A 16,266-nucleotide genomic window follows, 5' to 3' on the forward strand; every position below is an offset into this window, starting at 1 on the left:
TGGCCCATCTAGTTCAGTACTGCCTGCACTGGTCGAAAGCAGCGTTCCAGGATTTCAGGTGGGAGCCTCTCCCAGCCCTACCTGAAGATGCCTGAGATTAAACCTCTTGAAGCAAGAGATTAGGACTGATTCACTTTCTACAGTACAATTCTATGATGTTGTGGTACAATGGAGGGGTTATGCTGTACATAATTGACCAAGATTTGAACATCTCAATGAGTTTAATTCTTATCTGCTTAATCTGTTTCATTTAATCTGCTTCACTTATATCTGCCCACTATACATTAATTGAAATATATTTCCTCTTTCCACAGAGTCTTGAGGAAACTTCGTGAAAGTTTTATACAATGAATATAAGCTGGCCATAGCAGAGGATAGGAGATATGATGGCCATCTTCAAATATCTCAAGGGCTGTCACATGGAAGAGGGAACAAGCTTGTTTTCTCCAGCTTCAGAGGGTGGGACCCAAATCAATGGCTTCAAGTTAGGAGATTCCGACTAAAGATCAGGAAGAACTTTCTGATGGGAAGGGCAGCTCAACAGTGGAACGGACTCTCTCGGAAAGTGGTGGACTCTCTTTCCTCGGAGGTTTTTAAGCAGAGTTTGGGTGGCCATCTGTCAAGGATGCTTTAGTTGAGATTCCTGCATTGCAGGGGTTTCGAGGAGTTGACCATTGAGCTCCCTTCCAATTCTACATTTCTATGATTCCATGATCCAGGTATGTGAGGCACATAGTCAGGTGTGGCAAAACAGAGCCAAAGCTAAGCTCTTTTAAGTCCCTTTGATGTGCAGGAGTTGCTAGAGTGCTTTGCTTTGGCCTGAACTGCTTCCACTGAAAATTACTGTGCTGCCTGAAAGCACTGCTTGAGATGACAGTTATTATGCCACCCCTGCACCTTTGCCACCGAGTGATGGGTGTCCATGTCTGAGTGCGCCCTGACTTCTGACTGCAATGTTCGTCCTTTTGCACAGGATAGTCTTTAACACAGGCAGCCTGCCTTTGATAAGCAAATGTGCCCATCCTACCATGTCCGCAGCCCATTCAGAAAATGTGCCCTAACTCTCCAAAGACAAATCAAACAAGGTGAATAGGAGGGGAAGGGAAACCAAACAAACAGGCTGAGATGAACAGACGGAAGTGTGAAAGTCATCTTGACACATTATTTACAAACCAGCCGCCTCCCTCTCCAGGATTAGTGCTGCAATCTGACCTGGTGTCATAAAAGGGAAGAGGGATTTGAAAGCTGGTCCTGGGAACTCACACCTTAGGAGACGATAAACTAAGGGGCAGTCCCCAGTGGATCCTCAACTTTTGTCAATCCCAGAGAGCTTCTTTGCTTCTTCTAGCACTGATTCTCCTCCCCACAGGGATGTATATTTGGAGGGATGAGGAGGAGTGAGAGGGAGAGAAACAAGTTAAGTCCAGGAAAGATTTCCAGGAAGAGGAGGAACAAAAGGGTCCTCCTCTCCTTTTGGGGAGAGACAAACCTGAAAAGACCTTTGCTGGGGATTCTTGGCAGCCCCTTCCTTTGTGCCCTTTGCTTTCTGTCTGGAGCGGCAGAGGAACAGCCTAGTGTGGGGGTAATTTTAGAAGCTGCTTTCAAAATATATATATTCCCCACTCGCATCATCCAGAGGCAAAAAAAGAAAAGGATCTCAGCCTCACTAGTCCTAGTCATGATGGAACTAGCCTTTCTCTATCCACACCATCCATTAAAGCCCTTAAAATAGCCATGGCTCCCACCCAAAGAATCCTGGGAACTGTAGGCTATTAAGGGTGCGAGAGTTGTTAGGAGACCCATTGCAGAGCTAAAGTTCCCAGCACCCTTCCTACAGTTCCCAGGAGTCTTTGAGGGAAGCCATGATGGTTAAAGTTAAGGTGACATAAGAGTGTTTTAACTGGATAGTGTGGATGTGAAAACACACACACACACACACACACAGAGAGAGAGAGAGAGAGAGAGAGAGAGAGAGAGAGGTTTGTTTCCCATTGTGTCTTATGTTTGGCTGCAGAGAGTATTTGATATGTAAAGCGCAAGGCAGAAAACAAAGAAAAACATTAGAAATTAAATACGTGGAAGCAAAACAGCCACAATTCTTAGACTAAGACTTGCCACAGAAACAGATTTACGGTAATTTCCAGAGCGGTAGTGTTGGTAGTCTCTCTCTCTCTCTCTCTCTCTCTCTCTCTCTCTCTCTCTCTCCTTTCTTTCTTTCTTTCTTTCTTTCTTTCTTTCTTTGCAGCAAAACCAACAAATGTGTCTCATGGCACCTCAAAGACTAATACATTTATTAGTCCACTGCATCAGTGGTAGCCACTGGAAGATGACTGACAAGCACAAGAACATAACTTAAGAAGAGCCCTGCCAGATCAAGCCAGTTGCCTGTCCAGCCTGGCATCCTGTTCTCACTGGCAAACCATGGCTTCCAGCAGCTGAACTTCAGAAACATACTGCCTGCACCCACGGAGGCAGAGTATAACCACTGACAGCCTTTATATTCCATGAAATTGATGTTTAACCTACTTGTTGTGTTCCTTTGAGGGTTATATTTATAATGTCTTCTGGGCTGGTTGCTTGAGGGTGGGTGGGTAGAATAACCTTTCTAAAATTTATCCCTAAAAAGACAAGCACTGCCAACCATCTATCATGCACATTTTTTCAGCCACTGCCTTATATGGAAGCTGGTGGTGATTATCCAATGGCCAGCAGAAAATACTTTGCACATGGCCAGAAGCATGGTCTTGTTGTCCTATCCTTATGGTTCTCACTTGCCCTGGCCAGACCCTTTATCCCAAGCATCTCTCTGTACAGGTTGCCAATCATTGCTTAAAATTTTCCAGGCTGGACTGGCAAAGCAAGAAAATGCCTGCTTTTTCCCCACTGTGTACAATAGGGACTGTTATTCCTCTACGTTTCGCTCAAGCTGAATTGGCAAAAGTCAACACATGCTACGGTATGTTTCCGGAGCTAGGTGCGAATGTTTATTTATTCTTTTTCAGCGTGCCTCCCCCACCCAAAAAACATAATGTGCTTGAAGCCTCAAGCAGGGTCTTGAGCTCAAATTTTAGTCCCTGGCTCAAATAAAGCGAAGGTATTGTTACAAAATATCAAGATTGCACAAAGGACGGGACGAGCACGGGGATTTCGGCAAATGTGGAGTTGGAAGGGACCCTGAAAGTCATCTCATTCAACCCCTTGCAGCGCAGGAATCGCCGCAAAAGAATCCCTAACAGATGGCCGTCCAACCTCTGCTTTAAAACCGCCCGCTTTGATCTGATTTTTATTTTTATTTTTTAAAAATCTCACCTTTGGTGAGAAATTTCCCGTGGGTAACCTCTCAGCGCACACGCCTGATCCCTCTTGCATGCCTCTAAGCGGCAGCCTTTAATTCTCTACGGCTCATGGGGTTCATCGGGCGGGTTTCTCCAGGTGTCCCGTCACCCGGTCCCGAAAAGCGGTGGCCGAAGAGGAGCCGTCGAATCGCCGAGAGGCGGCGGCGAGGCCCGGTCGTCGGGGCTGAACGCGCCTCGACTTGGGAGCCACATTTGGGGGTGGGGGTGGCTTCCACGTCGGGTCTCGGGGAGCTCGGCTAGCGGGTGTGGGTCGGGCAGGGGGCCAAGCGGTACTCACTGAAGACGCTGTTCTTCTCCAAGGTGCCGTTGATCCTGCCGTTGGCGTGGATCTGGAGGTGGTACTTGGTGGCGCAGTAGAGCTTCCTGCGCCGCGGCGCTCCGCCGAGATGCTCGTAGACGCCGCCGCGCCCGCCCGCGTCTCTGCGCCAGCGCGGGTCGCACGACGGCCCTCCCCGGGCGCACGGGGGCCCCACGGGGGCCCCGTCGGTCGCCGCCGGCCCGGGGGAGCCCCGCGCCGCCTGCAAGGCGCTCAGCAGGACGAGCCAGGCGGTCACCATTGTGGCATGGCGGGGGCCGCAGCGGCGCTCAGCTCCGGGCACAGCACAACCCCGACGGGCCCATCAGGGAAGAGCGCCGGGCTGCAGCGGCCGAGGCAGCTCTCCTAGGTGGCCACCGGCACGCCGGGTCCAATCGGGACGCATGGACTAGGCGGCCGCTAGGTTGTGGTTCTCGTCGGGCGGGAGGGGGGCTCCTTGGCTCGCTCGCTCGCTTGTTTGCTTGCTTGTTTGTTTGTTTCAATCCAGGTCGGTTTCCTCGTCTTCCTCCCTCCCTCTTCCTCCTCTCCCCCTTCTTAATTGGTTTTAGATCTCTTTAAGTAAATAGACGTCGTCGAGGAAAGCAAACTGGAGAGGCCCAGCTGTTTGGATTAAGTGGCGGTGCTGCGATCAGGGCAGTCTTCAGGGCTCCAGAACGAGAGAGAGAGAGAGAGAGAGAGGGAGGGAGGGAGGGAGGGAGGGAGAGAGGCGGGGGAGGAAAAGGAGGGGAGGGAAGAGGAGGTAGGAAGGGAAACGGGGGGCCGAAATGCCAGGAGAGAGGCTAGGGGGACATCGCCTTAATCGACGGCTCGTACGTAGGAAAGGCGCTCCCGGCCACAGGAGACTGATCTGATAATAGCGCAAACGAGCAAAAGAGACAAGTCCCCGGTGAGCTTCCAGACCGCATCCAGGATTAGAGCGCACAGGCTCGCAGCACCGCGTCCAGCCGCGAGGGCGCGCGCATCTACACGCGCACGCACGCTCCCGGGTGGCCTTTTGCAGAGCACCACATCGCCCCCTCACACCCACCCAGCCACCCACACGAGGGATGGGGCGGATGGTTTCCTATCTCTCTCCCCCCCCCCAAAAAAAACCCCTCAACTCCTAACTGAAAAAGTGATTTTGCATCTGAAAATGTCTACCTTGAGAGAAACACGCTCCTGGGGTCGGGCACCGGCTTTTCTTGATCCCCACAGGCTCACAATGCGTGACAAGGACGGACGACTTGGCGTCCAAATACAGGTTTAAAACGAAAAGGAAGCATGAGAAAAGAGGTTTGGACAGCAGCTCAAGAATCGGGGGGGGGGGCAGAGAGAGAGAGAGAGAGAGAGAGAGAGAGAGAGAGAGAGAGAGAGAGAGAGAGAGAGAGAAACCACCAACCACCAGCACCATTCAAAGATTTCACAGACAGCCTTTGGTGATTTAAACGATTTTCTTTTGTCTGGAATGATGAAAGGAAACACTTTTTGGTGGATCAATCAATTAGCCAAATTTCGGCCAGCTTCCTGGTTTCCACTAGGGATGGGAACGTCGCATGGCTGTCATACAATTGACCGGATTAAATTTATTTATGGATGCATAAATAAATAAATAAATAAAAACACAGATGTGCTTGTCTCTATGTGGTAAATTACGTATGTTGCGTCTGTCCGCCCTTACAGAACTGCTCGTAAAGAGAGGTTCCTTTTGCATTCCTTTGTTTTAAATCGCTTTGTAAAAGCTTCTATAAATAAAGAAAATAAAACCCCAATGGCTGTAGTGTAACCTGCTAAATACAGTCGCCTGCTTGTTCAATGGCGAGTGGTAAAAACGATGGTGAGGACAGAAGTAGCCCGGTGAAATGTCCTGATCTGCTCAAAGAACCTATAACTGGAGCGGTGTCCAAAATGTGGGTAAGGCAGCAGTCCTACGTACTGCAGTTACTCCCGAGTAAACATGCATAACATCGGGCTACTGTGATATTACCCAATATGATCGAACCCAGTGCAGTTTATAATACAAAAAAAATTAAATGCTACAGATTGTATAGATTTCAAGAGATGACGCACTGGGGGTAACCGGAAAATCCTACTTCCCTGAAGGACTGGTCGTAGGTGAGTAAACTAATCTAGTCAGTTTCACCTGGGTAACCTGAGCCCACTCAGGAATGTGCTTAGGATGCAGCCTCGTGAACTGCCCCTCTAAAAACCTAAAAGACACCCAATCATTTCTCCGTTAACAATGTGAAATAAAATACAATATTAAAGATTCTCAGCCACACATTTTTCAACCATCTCTCCTTTTCCCACGATTTCTACCTCACAAGTAGAAATCGATCAGACAGGGGATGATGATGATGATGATTCCAATTTTAAGTCGTGCCCAGCCTGACTTCAGTCCACTGCTTCCATTGGGTCTGCTCTGCGTATGAATGTTGGCTATCACCCATAACGCGTGCGCGTTTTAAACAGCACAGTATTGAAGCTTTAGTTCACCTTTTTAGGGGGGATACCACTGTTAAGGCATTTAAAACAAACAAATTAAGGCATTAAACAACAAACCAATTCCCCCATGGATTTAAAACGAGACATAAAGTCAAGCGCACTGAAATCAACGGTGCTTAACCATGGTGTTGGATTATAAATTATAATTATAAATGCCGGTGAGAATCCGGGATTGTGGCTGAAATCTCCCCCCTTCCAAGTGGGACACGTGTGTGTACAGTGTGTATATATAACGGGTGAAGCGGAATACCTGCTTAGCAGAGCGGGAGGGGCGGGGCGATGGCTTGGAAAGGCAGGAGCAAGGCGCTGGGCACGAATTCGCCCTCGCCAAGCACATTTCAGGGCTGGTTTTGGGGATTAGGTTGTGGAAGAAGCTGTCTAGATGGACGCCCGGACCGTGTGTGTGTGTGTGTGTGTGTGTGTGTGTGTGCAGCCCCCCTCCCTCCCTGACCACCTTCTCCTCATCCTGATGCGCCCTTGCCTGCCTTAAAAGCAGAATAGGAAATAAAAAGGGCGGCGTGGGCGGCAGAGCAGCTCGCTCCTGCCTTCCATCTCGCTCGTATTACCGCGGCCGCTTTCGAGCTGAGCACCTCAGACGTTCTCCGCCCCCTTTCGGCCCCGGGCGCCGAGCAGCGGCAGGCTCCCCCTCCGCAACAGTCAGCCAGCGCTCTTTCGTGGGCGGGGGGGGGCACCTTCCTTTTTAGGGCAAGGGATGCAGACGGGCTCCCAAACAACGAATGTGGCCCCCAGTGAAATTTCCACAGCGGGAGCCTGGGCTGCCTCCCTCCCTCTCCCTGCAGAGCCCTTGCCCGAAGCCAGGCAGCCCGTCTGCGCCACAACGCGCCGTCCCACTCGGGGACGTGGTCGTTTTGTCCGGTGGACATTTTGGGGCGGGGGCACCACTTTGATGTGGTCGGATTCGAAGCGAGGGCTGAGAGTCGGATGTGGTCAGCGATTCTTTCTGGAAATCTGTTTTTTAAAAAAGAAGACGAATGCTCCCAAATCGCTGCAGCCCCAAAGCGCCTTAACCAAGAAAACCATGTTGAGCCTGTCCTTCTTGAAGATGAGGAGCAACGCTCATTTATTTATTGCGTTTCTTTCCCCATCTTTTCTCCAAGGTGCAAGGTGCTGTACAGGGTTCTTCGCCCGCCTCTCTCCGTTTTCTTCCCACGACAACCCTGAGAGCTAGGCTAGGCCGAGAGACCGGTTTAAACCCTGACTTCCCAGATCCTAGTTCGACCCGCTTATTTCTGAGCATAGGAGTCAACTCCTAGGGGCCGAGGGGCCTTGCCCGCCCTCCAATAAAATATTTGAGGGGACCCCCCCACACACACACTTGAGGGGCATTGCCATGTAATCGATTATGCGGGGCAGGGCTTACTTGGACCCCCACAATATTTTATTCAAGTTGCTTCTGAGTCAGCCTCCTTAGGATCAGGCTGCGCACTTTCCGTCGAAACCACGCAGCACTAGCGCCTAGCCTAGCCTCATTGAGGCCCGTTATTTCAAGGGATCCGGTATCATTCCGTTTCAGATCTAGGTGTCCTGAACCGGATACCAGCGTTGAAAGAAATGCGATCTGCATAGTCGAAAACGAATGGGAGGGGTGAGGTATTGGTTCGTAAACTGGGAAGAAAAGAGACAAGCGCACCCCACCTTTGGAGCTCATGGGTGGCGTGGAAGGTTGTGTTTTTTTGGTTTTTTGGGTGTGTGTTTTTACGCTCTCCTCTCCATATTTGCCTCCTGGCTGGTCTGAGGACCTCCTTCATCTCTCCATCCTCTCTCCAGGGCTGCCGCGAAGAAGAGACTGGCAAGCCACTTATCTCCCCTCCCGTCCTCTTTCAGAGAGAAAACCAGAAAATAATCTCAGTGGTGGAAGCGAGGGGTTACATCAGTCTGCATGGCTAAGGGTCCATCTGCCAGCTTTATTTGGGAAAGGTCCAAAGGCCCTTTATTAGGACCAACCTGTCGTCAAATAGTGAGCAAGCGTTCGACTCCACCAGAGTTCTTAGTCAGGCTGGATGTGAAACAAAGCGGGAGTTGGGGGTGCGAGAGGGAGATAAACTGGCTGTCTAGGCATTGCCCAAAAATTCTTAGGAAGGGGGGTGTGTGGCCACGGAGGTTGTCCTGAAGAGCGCCAGCACTTCAGAATTTGCCCCCGAACCTATCCGGCAGCCTGCGCCTGAATCCGACGCTCCTCTGCGCCTGCTGAGCGGTCCGCGCGCGCCCCAGCTGCTGCGCTTCTCCTCTGGAGCGCCTCGACGTGAGTGATTTACAAGCGGCGCTGTGAAGTCGAAGGCGAGGAGGAAGTAACAATTTGTAGGGCAATAAATGCCGAGGCGAAGAGGCGGGCCCCCTCCTCAGGGAGAGGGCAATTGCTCTCCCTCCCCCAATTAAACACCCATTACTAACTCAAACACGGACCGTGGGAAGGGAGGAAGGGGCGCCGAGGCAGGTCCGAGGTGCGCTCTTGGGGAGACGGGGCAGCCCAGCAAGTTACATTTCCCTGCCTGGAAATATTCCCCCTCCCGCCCCCGTGAGGCTGCACCTGGCTTGGGAAGGGGAGGGCGGGATTCGGAGGGAGGGCGGGGACCCAGCCGCTTTCAGCTTCCTTTGTCGCTTCCCCAGTGGGGCAGTTCTGCACCCTGCGAACAATCTAATCTGGTTGAAATGACTTCCCAAGACCACACAGCCTCGCTTTGCCCTGCTTTTGATGCATACCTAGAGTTAACAAGGCTCCTTAGAAGGCGAGTCCTTTTTCTGAGTATGTACAGAAGCTGAACAGAATAAAACGCCCAGCGCTCTGTATAATACACACCAAGTCACAGATTATTATCACCATTCCCAAACACATATGTTGGGGCAATTTACACTAGTAACTAATGTATAAGCATCTAAAAATGCAAATATCATATAGCATGAATCAAAATGTAGTTTCATGTTGTTGTTATCCTTTGCTATCACTGCTCAAGTCTGCTCAAATAATACTAAACCACTGACACATCTTTCATAGCAAAATAATGAATCTACATTATATCTGGTGCAAAATTTCCCATTCCAAAATGTTGTAAAGTGATACCATTAATTTAAATAGTCCCAGTCAGTTTCATTCTTTCCCCTTCACAATCTCTTGCGTTTGAGAGATTTGCTTTCCCCAATACCTTCCAATAATCCTACCACCTGTAATTAGGTGGGGAGGGAATCAATCTCTATATCTTTAATTGGAATGACATCCTTTCCATATCCAGATAATGTCATAATATCGCCCACTGTAAGTGTGATCTTGAAAATATATTGCTCAACCTTAAAGGGGGAAACCCCAGATATCCACAGCCCCATCATAAATCAGACCAGTGTAAATATTATATAGGTCCAATCCACTGGCTTCAAGGTCAGATTCTGATTTTTAAACTTACCCCCTTTTTTAAAACGGGGAAAAAATAAAGGAATCTTTGAAATGCTTCCCATCATACCTGCTGCAATCACTGAACTCTTTTTATTTAGTTCTGTAAGGAAAAAAGGACTTTGAAGGACTAAGTACAAAATAATGTTAGCTAATTGGTTTCAGACTCCCTTACCTGACAGTGCAGACAGGAACCCTGAACCTCTGCTCACTTGATCATTAAAACACATTAACGGTATTAAAAAAAAGCTTAAAGAAAAGCTTGGTTCCTTGCCTGGACATACAGATGCCTCTTTACGACATGTCTGATCTGAAGGATGCCTTGATAGGTCAATGCTTCAAGAAGCCCTCTCTGGATTCGTCAAATGAATACTAATATAATTTTCTGCTTCTTTGGGGAGGCAATATGACCTGGAAATCCAGGCTCTTCTGGATAACACACATTGCAATCAGTTTTGAGTCAGGATTTGGTTGCAATACTGCTTTAGCTGTCCTGGTCAACATCTAGAGAAGAACTGGGGTGGAGGGCTGCATGGATATGACCCTTCTTAACCTTTCAGTGGCTTTTGCTACTATTGAAAATCAAATCCTTCTGGACCATCTGGAGAATATAGCAGTAGTGTAATGCTCTGCTCTTATTTATCTGCTCGCTTTATTAACTTGTTTGCTATTTAAGGTATTTATGCCTTGCCCTCCCGAAAACTTCAAGGTAGGTAAGTTTAAAAAGCAAGATAGAAAGATAGAGAATACAATAAATAATAATATACTACAGATACAGCAAAACATTAAAACATCATTTCTTAAAAGAAGAAACAGAGGCAGTGTACTTTCCATACATTTAAAGCACATTTCACCTATAAAGCATTTTGGAAACTGTAGTTTCTTAAGGGTGCTGAGATTTGTAGCTCTTTGAGGGGGTTCTTGGTTTTGGGGGGTGGCTTTCAATGTGCTTTAAATGTATGATGTACACTCACCCAATGGGTGGCATCAAGCTAAGTTACTACATGCATGGAACACCTTCCATGAACTCAAAGGAACCTATTGTCCTCTCCTCCCCCAGGTCTCTTCTGGGGTTTTCTCCAACCCTCCAGGGCAGATGTGGAGCAGTGGGGTGTGCAGAGAGTGGTGAGAGAGCAGAAACACCATTGCATTTGTGCTGATAATAAAAGAAGACCTTAATACTCAGGCAGGAATGATCTTCGGATAAGGATGATGTGCGCTGTCCATTATTTTGTAGTATTTCAGCTAACCAGGAGTTCAGCGGGAATTTTAACCCTGGTCAACTTCAGCTTTGAGAGCTCGTGGTCAAAAATAAATCTTCATGTGAACTGGACCTGTTCTGAATCATCTAGGCCTCTTGTTTTAATGATACATCAACATGCTTTGCATGTTTTAACATCACCATTAGAACACTACATTTCCCATTGTATAAGACAATCCAGGATGTTCTTGTACTATTCTCATTTCAAGGTTACTGTGAAGCAGGGTGACTAACTTTCCCATCACCATCAGCCTTTCCAGATATTTTGACGTGCCCTCACTGAAGCTTGCAGAAAAGGACTGAAGCCTGGGACTTTTCTGCTCCAGTCTTCACAGTGCTGCTTGCTTCCTGCATTGGTAGGCTCAAGAAAATGAAGTTGGCAGGGAGGTGTTTCTGGAGAGCCCTGTGGGAAAATCCTGCAAACTGAAATGGACCCAATGGACTGGACTTTATGAGTTCCATCCAACATGATTCCACGATGGAGGATTGGTAGAAGCTCTTGTTCCAGGAATCTGGTGTCAGAACCCTGCCTGTTTCAAATGCTACTTCATCACATTTTTTGAAAGGCAGCATTCAAACAAGCTTTTGTCTGTTCACAGTTCCATCATGAATAGGACTCTTCTTATAACCTTTGTCTTTTAAATATCTCTGCTATAAGACTTCAAAAACTCCCTTCATGCTAGCAAAGCCAGACATTTGAATCCTTCCAGAGATATTTTACCAAAGATAACACAGTAACAGAAAGATGAATCGGAGTTCCTCTTGGTTATGGTGAGATACTTGTACCATCTTAAATGTTTCTAGGCCAGACGTAAGAATTTCGTCATTCTCTTATCTCTGCCTCGAAACACAATCTTGTCCTTTAGCGGACGCAGGGGGTGGAATCGGAGAATACTTTCAGGGATTGTGTTTGTTAAGAGTTTGCAAAGATTCAGTCCTGGAATTCTTTTGAGAGAGAAAGGGCAAATTCTTGCATTGGATATTCCTCAGATTCTTGCCAAGAACAGGGCCACATAGAACAACTTCTGCCAGAATTTCCCCTTTCTTACCAAACTGATATAGGGATAAGGGAATAAGAAGCAGTCTCCCCCAGTGTGGTTGTGGATTGGTGACAGGTATGGAGAGGTCTGGCACCCACAGTGACACATTGCAAGTCAACAATGAAAGTATAGGGGCTGCTAGGTGAGGAGGAACCTAGTGACGACCACTACAGCTCCTAGCTGTGATGGCTATGCTCTACCAGCACTGTATGAGACAACACGCCTCTGAATGCCAGTTGCTGTGAATCACAGGTCCTGCTTTTGAGCATCTCATAAACATCTGGTTGGCCACTGTGAGAACAGGATGTTGGACTAGATGGGCCATTGGCCTGATCCAGCAAGGCTCTTCTTATGTTTTTATCACCACAGTGCTAACTGGCCAGAGCCATCTAGTATAGGTTACCAGCATGAGACATGATGCCCAACATGTCCCTGTTGGGCATGGCTACCCCGTCCACCTGCATGGCTGCCCAGTGCAGACACTGAATCATAGAGTAAGAGGGAACCTTATCCCCCTGCTTGATACTAGAAATCCAGAGCTCCAGCAACCCCAATGGATGAGTGTACAGCCTCTGTTTGGAGACCTTCAGCAAGGGTGAGCCAACCACTTTTGGGGGCAATTGGTAACCCGAAGAATGACAAACCAGAGTAGAAAAGCTGGGCTAAATGAACAAGCTTGTGTAGGCACATAGTCTTCCTTGCCAACAGCAGATCTCTCCCACTGATGGAGACCGGGGGTATCTGGAAGAGCAGACTAGATATGGTGTTTGTTGTGTGAATGCAATTAATATCCATATTTTTTAGGGATGCAAATAGCAGTTGCAACTTGGAGACTGTGGTGATTAACAAAGCAGGGTTGAACACTTTCTGTCCCTGCCACAGTCCTACCAAACTGTCCTCTCTGAAGCTGCTATTTGCATTTTGTGGGAAGTCTCCATCAGCACCTGACAAACTTCAGCCTGATCACCCAAATTCCTCTAAGAATATGTTTCCTCCATAGTTTTCTTATATTCAATTCAAATCTGGCATGCTTTGTCATCTCCAAAACAAGGCATTGCAGATGAGTTGAGAAAGACCTGAAACTTTTTCATAAACCACAGCAAACCAATAGTGGTAATGGATTTTCCATTAAACACACCCACACACAGAAGCAAGGCTGATGTCCAAGTCAACAAACCCTTAGTCCTGAAAATTAACCCTAACTTGCATAAGCAATCCCACTGGAGAGTCGGCTATACTTGTGGTTAAGAATTACTTATAAGGGAGTAGAGACTTAGAGAAGCAGACCTTGGCTTGAACAACAGCATTTTAATTACAGACAATCTCAGACTGTTCAGTGTGTACAAAAGAGGGTTCCCCCACCACCCGGACAATAACAACGGTTATTAGCCTGTTCTTTCCACCCACCCGCCCCCTGCCCCCCCAACTTGGTCTGTGGTTTAAAAGGAGGCACCAACAATCTAAACCAAATAAAACTGACCTTTGAACCTTTTCTGCTGTACTTTTTCTCATGCCATGATTTCTTTAGTGTGTTAGTGATCTGAAGGCTCGTTCTGGGCTACAGCCACTTTCCCAGACAAGACTGCCTTTCGTCCCCTGACAAATCACTGCTGAGCCCCTTTTGTCCTGTGCCACTTTGATCTCACCTGCCTGTCAGGAGAAAAAAGAACTCCCGTACAGTCAGAATGCATTACAAACAAATTGGCAACCATTTCATTCCCATACACACCATTTCAACAAAGATCAAGATAGAGATAGAGAATTTTTAACCCTTTCGTTGACCCAGAGTGCCAGGAAGCAGTGCAGGAGTTTGATATATGAATAGCATCTTATGGTGGCAAATAGGAAGAAAGTGGAGCAGTGAGGAAGTGGAAATAGAAGATGACTGGCAACAACAACAACAACAACAACAACAACATATTAAAATATTATGGTTCTCAATGTGTCTGCAAGCTTTGTGGAAAATAAATTCCTTCTAATTAGGTGGCTGCTTGGGCATAAACCATGGAAACATAATAGGTATTCTCCAATGTGAATGAAATTAATCCCATTGTAAATAATCATTGGTGTATTTAGTGTCCCAGCTGAATCTTTTCCAAGACCCAACCTTAGTCATTGACATATTGCTTTCTCAGTTTCTCTGTCTTTTGGAGCAGGGTGGGCAACAAAAGAAAATCTCAGGATTCTATTTACTGTTTCAGGAAAAACAATGTTAGACTGCAATTTCTTTTCCCATGGAAGTTCATTTGCAAAGAACAGGATGTATCCTGTTCTAAGCTGTGATTCACAGCATGTGTACATGGAAGTAAGGTTCACTGAACTTTGTAACTGTGTTTAGGATCCGGGCATTAATCCTTTAATAGATCTACTTTTTACACAACCAGTGAAACCAATCCTACTTCTGCTGCCCGCAATGCTTCACTAAGTGCTGAAATCAAATGTGAGGCCATCAGTACTGGAGAATTCTAGTTGCTGATTTCTGCCTCTACCCCAACAATGAAGTCCAATCCCTCAAAATAGTTGAGCTCCATGTCCTCCAGTTCTATAACGCAACATACAGAGGGCCACTGTGGTGCAATGGCGCTAGAATGTTGGGTTTACACAGAGTCAAAAGCCTGCTTCTCCATGAAGTTCAGCAGCTGGACTTTAGCCTGGCATTCTGTGCTGTTAGATTAAGCTGCTTCCTATGGTTGCCACAAAATAAAATGAACCTCAAATACATTAGAAAATCTTGATGCATATGTGTCAAGTGGAATAACGGTCTTTATATTGAGTCTTTCTGTAACTGAGAGGGAATTTGAAGCTGTTGTTAACTTGTGGTGAGACCCGTGTGGAACTGGGTTGCATCAAGCAATGAGACCAGCCCATCCATGAGGCAGCTGCCTCAGGCAGCGGAAGCCCCCAAAGTGGAACCCCCGTGGGCACCCTGCCTGTCCTGCTGCCTCCACCACCGGCTTTGGTGTCAATTTCCAGTGAGATCTCATGAGATCTTGCCAAAGTCTCGTGAGATCTCACAAAATCTCGCTGGAACCTGCTGCTGCTGCTTTGTGCCACCACTACACAACCTAGGTAAGGGATGCTGAGGAGCTGGCAATGTGGCACTGGCTACACACCATAGTGGGGCAGCCCTTGCCATTTCACTGCAAGTAGCGAAACAGGACACTCCACACCTGCCAAATACGGTTCTCCAGAAGTTGCTTGACTACAACTCCTAGCACCCCTCACCATCTGCTCTGGTGGTTGGAATTAAGAATCTAACATCTGGAGAGCCACAGTGCTCCCTTCCCTCACCAGAACAAAAACATTAAAATGTTTTCTTTAATCCCCTCCCCCCCCCCATTTCTTCCAAAAGTGTGTTCTGGTGGGAGGGACACATTTTAATGACCACTGAAGATTCATTTTATACATATACATAGGAAAAGATACTGTACTACGTGGTTAATTTGCAAATGGAAGTCCTTGTTGAACACATGGCACAGATCACTTTGTGGGAATGTTCAGGGAGGCAGGAGAGGATATATTGTTTAATAATATCCTTCTCAACTTGCGTTAGCAAGTTCTATAATTTAGCAGAGTAACATTCCCTTTTTTAAACTTACACAGCGGATAAGTTGTTTCCAGGCTTGCTTAAGCCTCTAAAATAAGTTTCCTGATAATTCCCCTTTATTCCCTCCTAAAAAGAATAGATACAACACAGTCTTGTATAAAAGGTATAAAATAGTTTACTTACACATACTGTTCACAGATGGATCCCAGAAGGCAGACTTAAGTTACAAAATATATACACGTGGAATCTATCCCATAAGGAAATAGTTCCTTTGTCCTCTCTTGGCTGCCAAGAGAGATGGAAGCCAAAAGAGCATCTCAGGCTAAGGAGATGTTGCTTCTTCGAAGAATGGAGTCAGAGAGAGAGATGGCTGCCTGCTCTGTGCTATTTTGTTACCTGCACAGGTAAGGTCACACCCACCTCTGGTCACATGTAGAGGAAGTTTGTCCCAGCCCAGGAGGAAACAGGAAACAGGACAAACATCCCTCTCTAGGAATGTTGTATTTGACTGCTCTGTGTTTCACATCCCACACACATCACCCGTGCTATAATTTTGGCAGGTCAGCCCACACTTTTACAAGGGCTATAGTGTATCTGCTATTGGTGCTGTCTACTTGCCATGGTATTCAGCTCGAGGGCCACATTCTTTTCAGGCAACTTTCCAGGGGCCTGGAAAGAAGTGGGCAGGGTCTGAGGCAAAAGTAGACAGAACAATCAATGTGACCATTACCTTTGGACACATTCCAGCCAGGCAAAAGCACTCAAGGAGGATGCACAGCAGGTGTGGTGGGGTGGGGCTGGAAGGGTATGTGGCCTGGCAAGAGTCCTGAGGGCCTGATAGAGAGGTGTGGCGCACCACATT

General features: G+C 47.3%; 1 protein-coding gene across 1 annotated transcript in view; it reads right to left on the reverse strand.

Moving 5' to 3' along the window:
• FGF3 (fibroblast growth factor 3) overlaps positions 1–3,921 on the reverse strand; it is a 13,989-nt gene extending 10,068 nt beyond the window's left edge. The window contains exon 1 of the mRNA XM_083591701.1: positions 3,634–3,921. Coding sequence (XP_083447827.1) covers positions 3,634–3,913 — 280 coding nt within the window. The 5' untranslated portion in view covers positions 3,914–3,921. The remainder of the gene's footprint in view (positions 1–3,633) is intronic.
• Between the last annotated feature and the right edge of the window lie 12,345 nt (positions 3,922–16,266).

Source organism: Podarcis filfolensis, assembly GCF_964270895.1.
Source record: "Podarcis filfolensis genome assembly, chromosome: 1".
Lineage (NCBI taxonomy): Eukaryota > Metazoa > Chordata > Lepidosauria > Squamata > Lacertidae > Podarcis > Podarcis filfolensis.